The sequence below is a fragment of the Cajanus cajan genome, chromosome 8, assembly GCF_000230855.2.
Source record: "Cajanus cajan strain Asha chromosome 8, NIPB_CcT2T_4, whole genome shotgun sequence".
Taxonomy (NCBI): Eukaryota; Viridiplantae; Streptophyta; class Magnoliopsida; order Fabales; family Fabaceae; genus Cajanus; species Cajanus cajan.
The window spans coordinates 8993769-9008231 of NC_138524.1; the positions used below are offsets into that span (position 1 = coordinate 8993769).

General features: G+C 34.1%; 3 protein-coding genes across 5 annotated transcripts; all 3 read left to right on the plus strand.

The window, feature by feature from the left end:
* The first annotated feature begins 428 nt into the window (after nt 1-428).
* LOC109799292 (transcription factor FER-LIKE IRON DEFICIENCY-INDUCED TRANSCRIPTION FACTOR) lies at nt 429-2654 on the plus strand. Of its 2 annotated transcripts, none has more exons than XM_083062663.1 (4): nt 429-1124; nt 1365-1562; nt 1658-1831; nt 2252-2654. In XM_083062663.1, the coding sequence occupies exons 1-4, from the start codon at nt 657-659 to the stop codon at nt 2372-2374; spliced, it is 963 nt and encodes a 320-aa protein (XP_082918789.1). In that variant the 5' UTR covers nt 429-656; the 3' UTR covers nt 2375-2654. The 2 variants fall into 2 exon arrangements, with proteins under 2 accessions (XP_082918789.1, XP_020215425.1); XM_020359836.3 differs by having other exon boundaries at nt 447-1124; nt 2255-2654.
* Nucleotides 2655-4225: 1571 nt separating this feature from the next.
* Nucleotides 4226-11526, plus strand: LOC109798794 (superoxide dismutase [Cu-Zn], chloroplastic). The gene is made up of 8 exons (XM_020359192.3): nt 4226-4614; nt 5816-5877; nt 5955-5994; nt 6102-6197; nt 6280-6311; nt 6479-6554; nt 6838-6891; nt 11134-11526. Exons 1-8 carry the CDS (start codon nt 4386-4388, stop codon nt 11157-11159), a joined length of 615 nt encoding a protein of 204 aa, XP_020214781.1. The 5' UTR covers nt 4226-4385; the 3' UTR covers nt 11160-11526.
* Nucleotides 6898-10779, plus strand: LOC145950843 (uncharacterized). Of its 2 annotated transcripts, XM_083062662.1 has the most exons (4): nt 6898-8051; nt 8142-9562; nt 9702-10101; nt 10213-10779. In XM_083062662.1, exons 2-4 carry the CDS (start codon nt 8142-8144, stop codon nt 10615-10617), a joined length of 2226 nt encoding a protein of 741 aa, XP_082918788.1. In that variant the 5' UTR covers nt 6898-8051; the 3' UTR covers nt 10618-10779. The 2 variants fall into 2 exon arrangements, with proteins under 2 accessions (XP_082918788.1, XP_082918787.1); XM_083062661.1 differs by having other exon boundaries at nt 6898-9562.
* Nucleotides 11527-14463: the final 2937 nt, after the last annotated feature.

Below are 14463 nucleotides of genomic sequence, written 5' to 3' on the forward strand. Positions count from 1 at the left end.
ATTTGTAATTATTTACACTAATGCGGAAACAGGTTCATGCACGACTACATCACTCAACACATTAAACAAAGAGTTAATCACCTATACATTGTCAGTGTAAAATTTTTTTATACTAGCAACCAATTATATCTTTTAATAATGACATGTCAGTTGCCTATTTAATAAAATAATAATAAAATAAGCAATTTTAAAAAATATGATTAGTTGCTAATATAAATTTTTTTACATTGTATAAAGATGATTAACTCTTAAACAAATGTCAATGTTATGCTAACCAGCGTGATATGAAAATGAAATCTGTAACTACGTACACAACTGCCTCTAACATTTCCTGAACTTGGTTTTATATATTGTACTCGCATTATCTCTCTATATATTAATGCCATTTCAACTAAAAGTAGTAAGTCAAATCGACTACAGGCTGTTGCAACGTTAATTTATTTATTTATTCTATCAATGCTGTGTTTGTTTCCGATTTTTATTTATCATGGACATTTCACTCTTATCAAGGATCATTCATGAAAACCAATAAGAACATTGCAAGCTTTCTCTACGTTTGTATCATGCCAAATAATCATATTTTATATGGTTAGCCATGCCATGTGTCAAACGTCTATATATTACAATCATACTATGTCTCTCACCAAGTGTCAACCATGGACACAATGGATTTTCATCAAGAGACTCTGGTGCAAATTAATGAATTTGTCGAAGATCCCAACTTAGATAAGTTTATCAATTTGATTCGTTGGGAAAACAACGATGCTATTTGTAATAACTTCAATTCTGAGCTTATCAATGAAGCATTCAATGATAACTCATTCATGTCACACGCTCCAATCCCACCTGATCAGTGCAATAGTGATTCTGTGAATGTTTATGATCCAAGCTCTACATTGAGCTCCTTCTCTTGTTTTGATGGGGAAGCCAAAGAAGGAGAAGAAGAAGATAACATGGGGGATTCTTCTGCAACAACAACCACCACAACAGAAATTAAGAATGATAATACTAAGCCAAGACCAAAACCTGATAGGTCCAAAACTTTGGTTTCTGAGAGGAGGAGAAGAAACCGAATGAAGGAGAAGCTTTATGCATTGCGATCTTTGGTTCCCAACATAACTAAGGTAGGTTTGTTCCCTACTGCAAAATTGTAACATTACAAATGGTTATTCATAGTTGAGAAAATTTCATACAAAACAAACTTGATTGATTGCTTATTCATAAGTTAATTAATTCTGACATGATTAATTACACCGCAACGAAGATCGAACTTAAGTGTTATGTATCTACTCCAACCATTTACATGATATACATTTGAAAGTTAAATATAAGTGATATACTAATATAATTAATTATATGGGCAGATGGATAAGGCATCTATCATTGGAGATGCTGTTTCATATATGCACGAGCTTCAAGCACAAGCCAAGATGCTGAAGGCTGAGGTTCAAGGACTTGAAACATCCTTAATGGTGTCAAAAAGTTATCAAGGATCCATTGAAAACCCCATGAAGGTTCAATTCATCAACAACATTCGTGCAATATCCAAGAAGATAAACCAGGTTTTTGGACAAATTAAAATTTTGTTAACCCCATAAACAACTTTTAGTTGGTCTCTGCCACCTCTATTTTAACATCTGTGAATATTTCTTTGTAGATGGACATGTTTCAAGTGGATGAAAAAGGGTTTTATGTAAAAATAGTTTGCAACAAAGGAGAAGGGGTGGCTGCATCATTGTACAGGTCTCTTGAGTCTCTAACAGCATTCAATGTTCAGAATTCAAACATGGCCACAGTTTCTGACAGTTTTCTACTTACATTTTCATTGAATGTAAGTTATCCTCGCATAGTTTGTTTACTTATCTACTCTTTTATTTTAGGCTTAATTGTAGTTTTGCTACTCACTTTTTACCATTTTACAATCTTGTTTGGAATTTGGTGATGTAATATATTAATTGTTTATATGACATGTTAAATCTTGATATGAATTGATAATGTAATATATAGATGATGATGCATTATAATAAGTCATATTATTAACTAACATGTCATATTATATTATCAATATGTCATATATTAATAATCATGATTTATGATATCAAATGATTAATTAATGAGTGATAAAATGTACATAATTTTAAAAATTGAATGAAAAAAATGTAAAATCATACTAATGAAAAATACAATTAAGCTTTATTTTATTTTTGTTCGTGATATTTAATTACTGATTTTGTCAATGATGTGTTGAAAGCAGGCTAAAGGTCGTGAACCAGAAATTAACCTTTACAACTTGAAGCTATGGTTGACTGAAGCTTTTGTGAACCAAGGCTTTGAGTTCACACCTTTTCTTATGCTTGACTCTTTCAATTTATAAACTTTATGCTGTAATTAAGGCTGCATTAGAGCAACTATGATGAGAGAAACATGAAAATCTGTAATATAGGTGCTGGTTAACTAGGAACATTGACATGACTCTTCATTTTTGAGTTTGAGCCATTATTATCATATGGTAGCCGTATTAATTTTTGAGAACCAATAGCAATAGTATGTGTACAAAGATGAATCCAACTTGTCCACATGTTTATATTAACAATTGACGCCTCTGTTTATCTCAGCAGTTCCTAAAATTGCAATATTAATTTCACATTTCGTAAGACTTTGTATATAAATTGTTATCCCATGAGTATAAAAAAATGTTGCCATCTTAATTGATGTGACAATCTACGTCAGTACTGCAAGATTTATCATAAAATTTTAAAGGCAAAATTATATTTGACTAACTTTCTATTAGTTTATTTTTTTATAGCAAGAATTCTTAAAAAAAAATGATCGATGACGTCGATACCATTTTTTTTAAATAAAAAAACTAGATCAGTAATTGAAGGGATGAAAGTACTAATTCATGCTTTATTGGTTCAATGGTAGTTAAATTATTGTAAAATGGGAAGTAATTCAATTGATATTTTAATATTTAATATTTCAAGCAATAACAATATAAAATAATGAAAAATGTGTTAGTCGTTTGAATAGATATTAATATATTGAAGAATTAATCATTAAGAAAATGGTTAACATTATGGTTATTACTTGTATAAACATTCTCATGCTAAAGTCAATGAGTGCTTAAAAGAAAAGTGAGAATTATGATTTTGACTATCCTAAACAACATTTATCACTAGATCACCCTGTGCTGGTCCAAAATGAAAGACGAATTTACCATTTATATAACATAAATGAATTTGAAAAAATAGATGATGCACCCGTGGCGCACAATTTTATACTATTATATCACATGTTATCATTTATAATAAATTAATAATTTTTTTAATAATAAATAAGTAAAAAAATATACCGATGATTGATATCTAATGATTGATAGAGCACAACTATTAAAAGTTACCTGAACTTTAAAAAAAAAAAAAAATTAATTAAGTGCGATTTGTTTTAAATGGATTATGAAATTTAAGACAAACTAATCTTTTACGATTTGGTTCAATTCAATTTTTTCTGATTTTAAAATTTGTTATTTAAATATATATAATATTATATTATTTATTTAAAATATATCAAAAATAAAACATTATGTTTACTAGTGTTGGTCTCTATTTTTTATTATAAGAAAAGTAAATACATTTTTTTTAAATATAAATAAATTTTAATCATTTTTATTTGATTTAATGATATTTTTCTTAAAATATCTCGTCTTTAATGTTTAACTTTTCAATTACATTATATTTTCTTTTATATTTATAACAAGGAAAATTTTAAAAAATATTATAAAATTAATAGAATTTAATACAAATAACTAATTTTTTTATTCAATACATTAAAATTCATTTTTTTTTTCTTATAATACATTAAAGAATTAATATTTTGTAATTTATTTTTTCACCCAACACGACACTCATGCATTCGATGTCTAAAATTAATTAATCATAGTACGATGAACTTCGTGGCTATTAATTATTAACATTACTTCCTTGTAAAAGAAATTTATTTTTTATCACTTGGCCCATATATATATATATATTTTTTTTTTTTTCTCTCATAAACGTTGGGAGAGCAAAGATTTATTCTGATAAATTTTAAGCTGTAAAAGAAATAGTTTTTTATTATTTGTGAGGTTAATAGTTATATATTGACAAAGTAAATTGCTTTTACAGTGTTGAGAAATAACAAGTGAGTGAGGTTAAAAGAAGCGAAAGGTGTAGAGTGTAGAGTGTAGAGTGTGGAGAGTGAGTGAGTCTGGAGATGGAGAGGATTATATAATTTGTATTAAGCACCAACCAACCAACCACAGATTCACTTCACACACACACACATTCTTTGTTGCATTATCACAAACACCTCAACCTCACCCTCTATCCCTTTCTCTCTCCGTTACAATGCAACTACCAATGGCGGCCAACGCCGTCGTTTCACCCTCGCCGTTCCGTCCTAACTCGCTTCTCCGCTCCTCCTTCACCGGCGTCTCCGTTAAGTTCTCTCCCCAATCCCTAACCATCTCGCGCTCCAAGCCGCTCACCGTCCTCGCCGCCGCCAAGAAGGCCGTCGCCGTCCTCAAGGGTAACTCCGCCGTCGAAGGCGTCGCCACTCTCATCCAGGAAGACGATGGTTCGTCCTCTCCTCCTCTCTTCTTACCATTAACACATTAAAATCGAAATGAATGCAGTGGTGCCAAATGGAACTAATACTGTTTACTGTGTTCCTCTTTTCGGTAACAATTCTATGCTTGCTTTCTAATGAAATTATGAGTTAAGTCCTTCTACTTGATATACTTCAATAATATGAGACTGGTTAGATTTTTGCTGGTGTTTGGTAGATATGTTTAGGCATTGAAGTTGAAGAAAGGAAATTAGTACATTATGGTCTCCTACAACAGAACTGCTACCTTATCGCTTGAGATTGTAGTTTTATAATTTCTTAATTTCTACAATAATGAGAGAAAGAAGAAGATTTAAGGGAGTGTTGTGTGATAACATGATGGTTGACATGATGAAGAGATATAGGAAGAAAAGGTAGTGCTAGTGTTGTAGAAAATTGAAGTATGAAATATGACGGAAATTGTTAAGCGTCCTCCCCATGGATGGATCCGGTAATCAATAAAAGATCGAGTAATCATTTAAAGGACGGATTCTAAATCAATTAAAGATTCAGTAATCAATTTGGGGGGAGGGGGGATTTTTTAATTGCTTAAATATTTAACAAATAATAATTTCCAAAAAATATTTACAGGTTGTATACATAAAGTTGAACCTAATTTTTATTTTTAATGATAGTAGCCTTAGCCATTGTTGTAATAGTAATAGATACGAATACTTTTACATATTTCTATACTAACTAATCTTAACAATTGCAGAAATAACAATAGACACAATTAGTTTATGTAATTTCACACTAGTTAGCCTTAATCATGGCTGTAATAATAACAGACACAGCTAGTTTTACCCAATTTTACATTAATTAACCTTAATCATTGCTTTAACAAGCAGGTTCTACATAATTTTACCCTAACCAACATAGAAGTATATATACAGGGGAAGTCTCAAGGAAGGGGGGGCCAATGCCCCCTGCCTGCCCCTCTTCATCATTTCCTGGAAATCTTTCTCAATTTGGAGTGATAGGTGGAGGGAAGAGAGAAAAAATAAAGATGTGATAAGAGATGTGAATAGATGAGTAGGAAAGGAAAATAGTATAGAAAGGGTATGAAAGAGAAAATGAATGTATGTTTATAATTAACATTTCGTAGTGTCTGATTGTCAGTTGCTACTTCTTGTATGCTGACTAACTACCTGTTTCTGTGTGTTGTGAGTAGGCCCAACAAAAGTTACTGTTCGCATTACTGGCCTTACCCCAGGGCTTCATGGTTTTCACCTAGTGAGTGTTTGCTTCCCTTCTTATGTCATGTGTTCATCATTTCTTTTTTTAAATCCCTTTATCAATTATTTTTGCAGCATGAGTACGGTGATACCACAAATGGGTGTATCTCAACGGGTAAGGCATCTGAACCTTGGTTTCAATTTTCGCTTCCCTGTTTTCTTGCCGTGGTTCAGTTCAATTGAGTAAGTTATGAGGGTTTGTCTCTTGAATGACATATTTAGGAGCACATTTTAATCCTAATAACTTGACACATGGTGCTCCTGAGGATGAAGTCCGTCATGCGGGTGACCTGGGAAACATAATTGCTAATGCAGATGGTATTACTTCTTCCTTTTCTTGTACGTCTTCCTCTACTATGAACTGCTTATGTATCCTTTTGTCATTTGTTTTGAGATACAGGGGTTGCAGAGACTACAATTGTGGATAATCAGGTGCTCTTTTTTACTTATTCTAAGTTTTTAACATAATAGTTGTTCTTTTGATGCATATTTATCTATTCATGATTCTTATGCCTGAGGGTCTTAATTCTAAACCATTTTGAGCTATATTATTCCATTTTGAAGGTAGCTAATCATATTGTCTGGCACCAAACATGCAGATACCACTCTCTGGCCCCAATTCAGTAGTTGGAAGAGCCTTGGTGGTTCATGAGCTTGAGGATGACCTTGGAAAGGGTTAGCTATTTCATTTTACCATATTTTTTTATATTTGCCTTTGGATCCTGTGCTGTGGACAAAATTACTGTCACAAGCTTAGGCACTTGTATTACCTAAGCAACCAGTAATAGATATGTACTTATCATGTGAGGAAAGACATGAAAATGAAATTAGCTGTTCATCTTCTTGGCATTTTATATCTCACATTGCAATCGTAGTCTTGTGTATAATGATGTATTAATCATAACTGGAGTTTTTTTTTACTTTGGTCTTATCACAGCATTTGCTTTTACTTTTGCAGGTGGGCATGAACTTAGTTTGACAACTGGAAATGCTGGTGGAAGATTAGCATGCGGTATGAAAATAATATAAATTAGATCAGTTCTATCCTTTTCATATCCATCTATTCACCCATTCCAACTTGATTATGTCATTTGGTTTTGGTTTACTCTCTGCTTCAATGTTCTAAGCTGGACTTTTCCTATAACATCACGATCAATTTTTGTTCTTGGTAAAAGGTACAGCAATTTCTTCACGAACTGTTTTTAATAAGTAAAAGCCGAACTTGAATGATTTACAGACAAGCTCTAGGAACACTTGGTGTTGATTATCATTTTAAGGGCATTGTTCATCCCATTCAATGCTTGGCTTGGCAGTGGGGTGGGTAGACTGCAAGGACAGGTTTTTCATAAGCCAACCGTGCATGGCCCCTTTAGGGATTAAAACCTTAACTTGCCTCGCAAAAAAAATAAATAAATAAAACCTTACCCTGCCCCTCACTCATGATTATTTTAAATTATGTATTTATGCATTAGTTAACCACAATTGTAAAATTAATCTATTATTTCATATTAACCGAAAATATTACTAGTAATTTTTAAACTAGAGAACACAAGTTAATATAATTGCCTTTATTAGTAACCATGGTTGTCAAACTCGCGAGTCAACTCGTAGAATCGGACGAGTTTACGAGTCTAGGGGAGCAAAACGGGTTAACTCGCTTGTAGAATCGTTTTTGGGTAGACTCGGGTAGACTCGGGTAGACTCGGGTAGACTCGGTCAGAATCGCGAGTCTAGCCCGAGTCCACGAGTCTGGTGGCTTTTTTTTTTTTGACCCCTAAATGGCCCAAAAACGACGTCGTTTTGCCTAGGTCAGTAAGTGAAAAAATGTTTCTTCCCTGCGCGCGCGAGCTGCTCCACCATTTGCACGTTTCTGAGTCTCCCTCCGCAGCTAAACCCTAAACAGCCATCTCCGCCGCAGCTACGAACGGAACGCATCTTGCTGGGACGGACGCGAGTCTCCCTCCGCAGCTAAACTCTAATCGCCCCTCTACGAACCGCGAGCGTCTCAGCCACTACGAGGGCTCCTCTCCGCCGCTACGAACGGCGCCGCATCTTGCTGGGACGGACGCGAGTCTCCCTCCGCCGCATCTCTGCCGCATCTCCGCCGCATCTCTGCCGCCGCCAAAATCGCTTTCCATCATTGCAGCTTCCACTCTTCCAGCGTCGTGACTCGTGAGTGTTACTTCTCTGCTGCATCTTGTTGGTGTTATTCACAATTTTCATATACTTAGTCTCTTACTCGGTTACTCCTATAATTGCAAGATGTCTGAAACCGGTGGTGGCTCAAAGTCTTCAAGCAATGCAGTTTCTTCTTCCAGAGGAAGGAAAAATGCCCCTGGAAATAGGACTGACATGGGTTGGAAGCATGGGACAGATGTTCTAGGCAATGGAAAAAAGGTGAAGTGCAACTATTGCACAAAAACTATCAGTGGGGGGATTTTTAGATTTAAGCGTCACCTTGCTGGTACTAGAGAAGATTCTGAACCATGTGCAATGGTACCGGAAGAAGTTAAAATTCTAATGATGAAAATTGTTGCGGAGGCTAAAGAGACATCAATGAGGAAAAAGAGATTGGTTGATATTGATGAGGAAGATGACATAGAGAAAGAGATGGAGATGAGGGCTTTGACAAAAGGAAAAGGAGTTGGTGGTTCTGGAGTTCAAATAACATTAAACCAAATGATGAAAAAAGACTACAAGGACCAAGTTGATCAACAAGTTGCAAGGTATTTTTACACAAGTGCCATTCCCTTCAATTCCATTAAAAATGTAGAGTTTATAAAGATGTGTGAGATGATTGGGAGATATGGAATTGGTTATAAACCCCCTTCTTATCATGATGTGAGGGAGAAGCTTTTGAAACAAGCTGTGATTGAAACTGATTCAATGCTTGAAGAGTTTAAGAAGGAATGGAAGAGGACTGGTTGTTCAATCATGTCTGATGGATGGACAGATAAGAAGAGGCGATCAATTTGTAACTTTTTGATCAATAGTCCTAAGGGGACAGTCTTCCTATATTCATTAGACACATCTGACATCTCTAAAACAGCTGATAAAGTTTTTAAAATGTTGGATGATGTTGTCAATTATGTAGGAGAAGAGAATGTTGTCCAAGTTGTGACAGACAATGCTGCAAATTACAAGGCAGCAGGTGAAATGTTAATGCAGACACGGAAGAATTTGTATTGGACTCCATGTGCTGCTCACTGTATTGATTTGATTTTTGAGGATTTTGAGAAGAAGCTAAAGGTTCATGAAGTGACTATCAAGAAAGGAAGAAAGATTACCACCTACATATACTCTAGAACAATGCTCATTAGCATGTTGAAGAAGTTCACTAAGGGGAGGGACTTGGTTAGGCCTGGTATAACTAGATTTGCTACTGCTTATTTAACTCTATCTTGTCTCAATGATAATAAAGCATCATTGATGTGTATGTTTAGTTCAAATGAGTGGAAATCAAGTAAGTTTTCCTCTACACCGGAGGGAAGAAAGGTGGAAGGCATGGCTTTAGATAGTCGTCTATGGAAGAACATAATCATATGTCTCAAAGCCGTTGTTCCTCTTATGACTGTCCTTCGCTTGGTGGATTCTGATGAAAAACCTGCCATGGGTTTTATATATGATGGGATGGATTGTGCCAAGGAAAAGATAAAAATCAACTTCGGCAATGTTAAGAAAAGGTAAACTTTTCTTAGTTCTAAACTATATTTCTATTGAAATTTAATGATCTTATTTAGTAAATTAGTATAGTTATGTACTGATGTTTCTAGTATATGATAATGGCAATATTCCTAACTTGCATTTATTTCATATTTATAGTTATGAACCTGTATGGAATATTATTGATGAAAGGTGGGATAAACAACTCCATAGACCCTTACATGCAGCTGCATATTACCTCAATCCCCATTTCCATTATGACCCTAATTTTAGAGATGATGATGTTGAGGTTAAACAAGGGTTATACAATTGTATGACAAGGTTGGTGAGTGACTTGAATGAGAGGAGCAAGATTGGTACGCAACTTGCTGAATTTCATTATGCTAGAGGGTTGTTTGGTCTTGATACTGCAGTGGCTAGTAGGAAGATTATGCTTCCTGCAGAATGGTGGGACTTCTATGGGGATGGATGTCCAGAGTTAAAGAAGTTTGCAATCCGTGTACTAAGCTTAACTTGTAGCTCTTCTGGATGTGAGCGTAACTGGAGTTCATTTGAAATGGTAATTGAATTAATGTCTTTGTTTTTAGTTGTTAATTTTTAATGTTTAGAAATTAGAGTTTTAGCCTTATAGGTAATCTTGAAATTTTGGTTTTTGTGTTCTATTTTCTAGGTTCATACAAAGAGAAGAAATCGCTTGCACCAAAGGAAGATGAATGATTTGGTTTATGTGATGTATAACTTGAAGCTAAAGAGTAAACAAGTGAAAAGAAATCTTGTTATTCCTTTTGATGAACTTCATTCTGATGATGAGTGGATAACTGAGGAAGGAGATGCTATTTTTAATGGAGAGGATGTCCAACCACCACTTAGGGATGAAAATGAAAATGTGGATGATGGTGGAAATGTTGAACTAGTTGGAGATTCAACCAATCCAACTTTAAATGACCTTGAGGATTTGGTCTTTGATGATGTGAATATTGAAGAACCCTTATCATCAGATGAAGAGGATGAGCTTGAAGAAAATGAAGATGATGATGATGCACATGCATTTGTTGGAGGATTGGACTTTGATTGATTAATTTAGATCTTGTTTTATGTTTTTGATTTGTGGACTTATGTGTTTTCGACTTTTGGTTGTTTATGTATGGTTAAGATTTGTATTATGACATTTTATTGTTGTTATTTGACTTATTTTAGACTTAGAATGTTGAAATAGTGATATCATATTGTGTGCGTTCATGTTTTTTAATATATTTTAATATTAGGTAGACTCTTACGAGTCTACGAGTCGAGTCTACGAGTCGAGTCTACCAGAGCTCCACGAGTTTGTGTAGACTCTCGAGTTTGACAACCTTGTTAGTAACTTAGCTAGCATAATTTTTAATTAGATGAAGGTTTAAACCAGCCACGTCCAGGGTGGGTATTTCTGGTCAGGGCGAACTTGTCAATCTTATCCATTACTCTAATTTTCAAAATCTATAGCTGATTTATATGTCTGCTATCTTTTTAATGTTTATACCCCAATATATTTATATTATAAACTTTATGTTTGTCCTCTATGATAATGTGAATTGTGCTTGCATGTTTTCAGGTGTGGTTGGTTTGACTCCAGCATAATTAGTGCAGCGAATGTTTTTGTAGCAGCCGTGTTATTATATCTGATGTTATGTTTTATTTCTTCGGTTGCCCTATTCTGTAAAGCATGATGACACTGTTGTTAGCTTTCTTCAGTTACCAATGTAAACCGTAAAGCATAATGTCTTTCTAAAGATGAGTGTGCAAATGAATCGTGAAAACATGTTAGTCCTTTACCGGAGATTCATCATGCGGTCGGGTGTGTACTCCCCAATAAAATTCATCATGCGGTCAGGTGTTTATTCCCCAATAAAATTGATTTCTGCAGTCCTTGTTGCCTGCTTGAGAAAGAACCTTTGTTGATATTCTATATTAATGGTGCAAATGCAACAACTGTACTTGTTTCTAATTTTTTTTGGTCCTGAGATGTGGGACTTTTTTGGGAATGCCTGGGATCAAATCCAGCCCATTTTGCTCATGTCCCTGTTATCTCTTCATTGAACTATGCTGCAAGGGACTCTAATAGCGTGTTTGGAAAAACATAGAGAATTGATTCCTCCAATCAAAATCATAAATCATGGTGTCACCATGAAAAAAAGGCAATTCTTTGTTGCTTTGCTTTGAACCCAGGGGTAGAACATGATTTTGAACCAGCACATTGCTGCTTCAAGCATGCACTGAATGTTCATGTATTCAGTGGATGTGCAGGATTTTTCCATCATCGAAACAGTTAAGTGTATGTGTTGGGTGTAGGTTTGGATTTTTCTTTCAAGGTTACTTAGATGAGAGTGACTATTTTTGGTCCATGACAAGATAACTCGAGTGAAATGTGTTAGGATTGATATCTTACGTGCTGGAAAGCTATCCAATAGTAGATGGGGCTTTGTAAGCCTCTTGTTAAGCCCATAACAAAAAAATAATACAAATAAAGATAGGAACTTGCTTGCCTTGTAAAATGGTTCTCGTAACAGGTGAAGAACAAATAGTCCCAAAAAAAATAATACAAATAAAGATAGGAACTTGCTTGCCTCTAAAATGGTTCTCTTAAGTCTTATCATGTGAAGAACAAACAGTCCTCCACTATCAGAAGAGATGAAGAAAATTTCACATGCTAACGAATACGGGTGTTCGTCTAACTATTGTCTGCAGGATTTACATACTTAAACTTATCTGCCCCCAATAAACATGGAATGATAGGTACTGTCTTTTGATGGTCTACAAACAATTGAAATTTTCTAAATTTGGAGCAAGAGGCTTTGCCACGTTGGCCTCCTTGATGAAATCAGACTGGTAACGAGGTGTATGTAGAATGTATATATACGAGGTATGCTTATCTGTTCATACTGCATACATCATGATGATGGATAAATTATTTATCATATCGTTGTATCATTGTTTAACGTTGAGATGAAAAATTTGCTGTAAAAAAAAAAATACTGAGATGAAAAATTGTTACTGGAGTTTCCATAACTTTTAAAACGCTAAATATGTAAAATATGAAGAGTTAGCGCAATTTTACCAAACGATGCATGTCGTATAAATTTTCATGCTAAAGAAGACCTATCAATTATATTGCGTAAGAACGTCTCTGTTAGCAAAGTGAAATCATGTGGCCTTGGAAAGTTTATTCAAAGTCTTTCCCCAATATTAATTATGAGTCATCACTACTTTGCTAGTGACTACCTTTTCTAGTTAGCGGTAGGACTTAGAATGGAAGCAACTTGCAATTAGGTAGGTATTTGGCAGGCTACACTCTACCAGTGATTCCAATTTACTCTAGATTAGTGATGTTTGTAGAGTTTTACAATCACTAACTTGCTCATACTAAACAACAACTTCAATTTCGTGTAAGTTTTATCTTTTAAAAAAAATCATGCAAGGTCACACCAATCATACTATGAATGCACACACAGAAAATGGGCATAATAAATAAAACGTAAACAGTGAGATGAACTAATCATGACCGTGTATAATGATAGAGGGGGGCAAAATTAAGTATACAAGTAACATCGTTGTATGGAGTCACTTGATGGTTACATTTTGGGTGGTATTTTAATTTCAAAATTAGTTGAGCCACAGATTAATTGGTTAAATCGCAGTCTATCCTTTTACCTAAATTTAATAAATGGATCCATATGTTGAGTGTATGGAGTAAGAACATATAGGTGCCACGTGGGGATTTTGTGGCCTGAGGTTGATTAACATCTTATATGTAGAGCGAGCAAATATATGAAATTAAGGCACGTGGCTCAGAGCAACTTGTGTTTTTGGTAAAAGCAACATATAATAAATTTTGGTTGGGTAAGGGTTTTGCATGTTGCAGTTAAGGGTTTGTCACGAGCCAAGCATGCATGGGGTTAAAGGGTGAAAGAATTGTGTATAAGAACATTTATAGTGGAGTTGCTTATAAGTAATTTTTTGTGCTACATCATGTCACATCAGCTCTTTTTTATTTTATGAATTGCCTAAATTTTAACAAAGTTGCTTGTAGAAGTTTTAGTGCTAAAATTTAAGTAACTCATAAAATAAAAAAGAGCTGATGTACATAATGTGATAGAGAGAATTGCTTATAAACAATCTCACCGGAAATGCGCTAAGAGAAGTGAAGTGAAGGAAGGAGTAGGCAGTGAGTCACTGTCGTTCATGGAATTTGGCCACCCGTGACTTCTCTTGTCTTCACTCCTCCACTCAATTGAGTGCCACTCCCACTCCCACGTAACATCTCAACTTAGTACTATCACTTAATTCTCTCCAATCCTTAATTATGACTTTCAGATGTCCTCCGCGTTTTTTTTTTTTTTTTTTTTTTTTTTACCACAGTTATCTATCATATTACTTCATCACATACTAATCTCATATACAAATTTATAACTATGACTGGTTTGAAGATTTTTTTTCATCCTTTAAAAGTGAAACATGGAATTTTCTATTATATAGATTGTTACCACAATGGTTGAGCAGATGTCAAGCCATTAGATTTTAGCTATTGATTTCAAATGCAATTGTTTAATTTTATAATTTTATATTTATAATTATATACATAATAGATATCTTCTACTTTAATTTTCACTTTTTAAAGACAATTATACTCTTAATTAACTATAAGAAATCATAATTAGGTTCCTTTTTCAATAAAAGCATAAAATATCTCTTTTCTTACTAATTTTTAATGATGAAAATTATAAAAAAAAAGAAAATTATTATAATGATTCGTAGTGATTACTACACTTATGGATCAAAATTAGCACAAAAAAACTATCACTACCTAAGAGTAATATACAAATAGTTTATGGTTTCATAAAGATATATGCATACATATGATAAAAATTGTATCATTAACTATATG